Source organism: Musa acuminata, chromosome BXJ2-7 (assembly GCF_036884655.1).
Source record: "Musa acuminata AAA Group cultivar baxijiao chromosome BXJ2-7, Cavendish_Baxijiao_AAA, whole genome shotgun sequence".
Taxonomy (NCBI): Eukaryota; Viridiplantae; Streptophyta; class Magnoliopsida; order Zingiberales; family Musaceae; genus Musa; species Musa acuminata.
The window spans coordinates 37,037,873-37,042,541 of record NC_088344.1 but is presented as its reverse complement, the minus strand read 5'-3'; the positions used below and the strand labels follow the sequence as shown (position 1 = coordinate 37,042,541).

General features: G+C 40.0%; 1 protein-coding gene across 4 annotated transcripts; it reads left to right on the top strand.

The window, feature by feature from the left end:
• The first annotated feature begins 702 nt into the window (after positions 1 to 702).
• LOC135617942 (uncharacterized) lies at positions 703 to 4,253 on the top strand. Of its 4 annotated transcripts, none has more exons than XM_065118768.1 (6): positions 703 to 840; positions 1,010 to 1,226; positions 2,104 to 2,230; positions 3,295 to 3,434; positions 3,638 to 3,700; positions 3,815 to 4,212. In XM_065118768.1, exons 2-6 carry the CDS (start codon positions 1,032 to 1,034, stop codon positions 3,965 to 3,967), a joined length of 678 nt encoding a protein of 225 aa, XP_064974840.1. In that variant the 5' UTR covers positions 703 to 840; positions 1,010 to 1,031; the 3' UTR covers positions 3,968 to 4,212. The 4 variants fall into 4 exon arrangements, with proteins under 4 accessions (XP_064974840.1, XP_064974839.1, XP_064974842.1 ...); XM_065118767.1 differs by having other exon boundaries at positions 713 to 848; XM_065118770.1 differs by having other exon boundaries at positions 784 to 1,226; positions 3,815 to 3,883; positions 4,023 to 4,253.
• The last annotated feature ends 416 nt before the right edge of the window (positions 4,254 to 4,669 follow it).

Below are 4,669 nucleotides of genomic sequence, written 5' to 3'. Positions count from 1 at the left end.
GGGGAAGGCATGCATGCATGCATGCATGCATGTGGACAATGATCATTATTATGTTGATAACAGGGAGGAGTCACCCGTCCTTTTTTATTTGTAATTATCACATATCAAAATTAATCTCTTTCTTTTTAGAATTCCTGAAGCAATATATCAATCAATGTATTTTATTTTAATTACCGCAGCTGATAATTAAGCCACACGCTGTTTCCCGCGGTATCCGAGGGACCAAGATCGCGAGATGGACGGTCACGATTGCGCACCTTTGGCGGGAAAACGGCACCAGCAGCAGCCATCGTGTCCCCCCAATTACGGCCCCGTAGATATTATTTCTTCGTGGGTGGGGGAAGGCGTGCGGTGTCGGATAAGGCCTTAAGTTGTCGTGCGACCCAAGGATAACGCGACGGGTGCGGCGCCGGGTGACCACCGCGTGGGCCCCGCGATCTCCGGCGACACCTCTTTCCTCTCTCCGTTACGGACGTCGTCGGATCCTCTCCGTCTCCCTTCTCCCCTTATAACCCTCATTGAAGCACTGATATCACCGAACTGCCATCACCAGGTGGGGCCAAGCATTTTCTACTGAGAAAATTGAACGAAACACTAAACGCAATTACTTCATTTTCTAATGTAGCCAGCCTTAGGGGCAAATACGACTTTATACTCAACATCGTTTGCTTCCGTTCCCGTCGCAGCCGTCCGACCCACACGGCGCTCGTGACTTGACGACCCCTACCGCGTATACGCGCCCCGTTTCTATTGGTTCTCTCAGGGAGGTCGCGGTGCAGAGCAACAAAAGAGAAAAAAAGAGATCCGGAGAGAGGAGACAATGAGACTAGAGAAAGCAGAGTACTCTGGTCTCCCCTTTTTATCTCCGAGAACCACGAGATTCCGCTAATTTCTCCTTTTTTTCGTTTGATCCTTCTGCTGCAATGCCTTATTTTGAATGAGATTAGTTTGTTTGACCTGATTCCGCCTATTTTCGGCCAAATTTTTTTTGGGGGTGAATTTGGTTCAGTGGAGTAGCGGGGGAGTGAACGATGCTGGCAGCTATCGATGGCAGGATGAGTGGTGGATTCCAGCAGAGCTGCGGGGAGAGCAGCGAGGAGGAGCTTTCGGTGCTCCCTCGCCACACCAAGGTTGTGGTCACGGGCAACAACAGGACCAAATCGGTGCTCGTCGGTCTCCAGGGGGTCGTCAAGAAGGCCGTCGGCCTCGGCGGGTGGCATTGGCTGGTAATTACCTTCCCTTGTTCGATTGTGAACAGCTTATCCGGTTCTTGATGGGAAAGGAGAGGTTTTTCCTAAGATTCGTATGGGTTTGGGTTATAATTTGATAGGGTTTTCACGTTTTGAGAAGGGGAATTTGCATTTGCAGATCAGTGGCTTGGTTTGTGTGGACAATGTAATCCAGCTGGGGGGTTTTCGAGTCAATTTAAAGGCCTTTTCTTGTTAGGCCTTTTTTTAATTGAGAAAAAAAATGTATCCTCTTTGATTGTTCTTAATCTTGATAAAGATATTGGCTTGCAAACAGTAAAATAACAAGTCAAGGTTTCAAGAGGCCAAAACAAATGGTGTACTATGATAGATCGGCAGACTAAAAATCAAAGACGAAACAACATATATCATGCAAGCTGCCAAAATTGGAAGTTGGTATTAGCTTTGAACTTGTTCTTGTTGCTCAAATTATGTTGCTTTAGCTGATAGTGGCACTTGAACAATAACCGAGAATATTGATCCCTTTCTTAAGGACAGTTAAAATAGATGAAATTCACTGATATCCCGTATTCCTTATTTACGTTCAATCCAGATATTGTGTCTGGTGTATATATCTTGTAGTATTGTTAGTTATCAAAAGAACATGCCAGTGAATGACAGATGATACCATATATAGTTCATCTCATGAGCACCATAACATAAATTCCATATATCTTTATATTTAAGAAGATGATATCAAGAGTTTGTTTGTGTTGGATGACATTGTTGCAGTTTTTTTCTTTTCTGCTTTTGATAAGTTTGGATGACATCATTTCTTCAACAGTGTAGCTTTTGGTTATTGTCATCGACGTAGTTGATGCAGATTTAACCATGTTATAAAATTTGAAAAATACAGGTTTTGACAAATGGAATAGAGGTGAAGCTGCAAAGAAATGCACTTAGCGTAATTGAAGCCCCAAGTGGCCATGAGGAAGATGATGAGATCGAGTGTGAGAACATTCAGTGGAACAGTTCAAATATGGGTAAGGATCCAATTGGTCTAGTAAAAATATGCACTTGGCCTAGTTCATCCATGAACTACTTAGCTCTTTCTCCTTACTTTGATTATTGTATCATCACTCCCCCTATATTAAACACAAGCCAGGAAAATTGCTGATCTATCGTCCTTCAGCTGGTGGAGTTAATGTGACTAACATTCCATGGCAATAACAAGTATGAGCTCTTAAATTGACTTGCTTTGAGTTTGTGACAATGATACCTTTTGTTAATACTACCCTGATTTTCCTTTCTTTTTTTGCCGTTCTTTCTGTAAGCAACTGATACATTTCTATTCTATGTTGTCGGACCCATCTTTGCAGGCATAATATATATTCTTATAAGTTATTGTCTCCATACTCTTAGGAACTAATCTTCTCTTTGATTCTTGTTTTCAAGCTTAAATATTATCCTATGTGGATTTGTCTATCCAGGGGTTGACTTTCACTCTATATGTACTGTTTCTGAAGCATGAGTCCTGGGAAAAATTCAGACATTTGTTGAAATGTTGGTCTAGATGAAGTGAACGTACTAATGAGTGTAGGGTGTAATATGTTCTCAATGAAGAATACACATTTATGTTGGAGATCTTATCTTCTAGTACGTGTTGTTGGGTAGCTCTTTAATTTAGAAGATATTCATGTACTATGTCTGACCACTGTATATCTTTTATGATTTTGTATAAGCAGATAACTTATTTGATTTATTAGCTTAGTTTTAGCTATTGTTTTCTTTGGATTAAAAAATAATTTGATTCATGTTGCTACTGCATTCAACCTTTCCCACAATGAAAAGTTGTTTTTCTTTAGATATAGATAGTTTGCTAGATATATTCTTTATCGAGTTTTGTGAGTCATGACAATGAGGTTTTGTCTTAGCAGGACCATTATGTCAGCTTTAAATTTTTTTGAACAGAGATTTCCTTACATAGTTTGGATGGAGTTCATCTGTAAAATATGTATTCATAAAAGCATCTTTGATTGTTCTAATCAGTTCTCTTGGTATGCCTTCATCATGTCCTTCTGACATGACATACTGTAACCATTTTCAGCATTTGATGATACCCAGTCACAAAAGCCACAAAACTCAAAAACCAGGCACTATAAAGGATCTTTAAGTAAATCCTTAACCTGGTCGCACTCTTCTGATTCAAAGTCAAAGGGGTCTATTTCATCCTCAAGGGGCACCATGGTAAGGGCAAGAATTTACATGATTCAGTTTTGGTTCTTATGGTGCATGGTCCATTGTTTGCACTTGTGATTAGAGCCTAGGTGATGTTTTGATTAGAGTTCCGTCATGTGTTGTATTGCTGGTCATTTCATTGTTTCTTCTGTAGAAACCAGAGTTCTTTTCATTTTAGATCTGCCATATTGATCATGACTTAATCGGTGTAGAAAGTTGATCTGAGCAAATTAGAAACAACGGCACTGTGGAGATATTGGCGGCACTTTAATCTTGTAAGTTGGAGTCATAATTGGTGATTCTATACAATGAACTTTATCACATACCTATCTTTCTTTTCCTACATAATACTCGTTTCCATGCGATCATATTTTCTTTGCCTGCAATAGGTGAATGCCAGTCCAAACCCTTCTAAGGAGCAGCTAATCGAGGTAGTTGAGAGGCATTTCATGTCACAGGTAAGCATGAACTTCACATGTATAAATCTGTCATTTCTGCCTGGTGCATTCAGTAAAATAGTTGAAAGGTGCTCAACCCTGTAATTTTTGAATCCAATTGCTCTTAAAATGTATCCTGAAGCAATTGGATGAGTTGCAGGTAATCTTAGGTTTTGTGCAGGCTGCAAAGAGACTGAAGACCGTCTGCAAATGATTGAAATCAATAGTTTGGTGCCAGAACTTTCAATGTATGTAGCTACAATGGGTAACATGTGAACTTTGTGTTTGATTGTTGGAACTTGGTATTACTAGGTTCCAGACTACTTATTCTGTTAGTCCTATGATGTACATATGTTCCAATGGCAAAGACAAAGCACCATTAGGGCTTTCAGTTCTGCCAATGACAACACTGCTGACTGACCATGTGGGGAAGCAAAGGGTGTTCTCTGTTTCTAGTAGCAAGATGGTCATAAATTGAGATATTTTGTTAGAAATTGATTCATATTTAGGTAGTATCATGGGGTTTTCATCATGATATAGTTGGATTTGATAGCCAATGAAAACTTGGCATGGGGCATTCAGTCAAAACCTAAACAACCGGTCAAAGCTCTATGCTTGGTGCTTAGTTGGCTACGAGGTTTTTAATCGGGTGGTGACATGGCGTTGTGAAAGTCCATGTAGTCAGTCATATGATGATGTGGTGCCATGTAAACATGTTTCTTTAGATGTGCATTTATCTCCGAACACTTTTAACTTTTGGTATTATGTTTATTTTTAAGTATTTATTAACTTTAATATCTCGAAGGG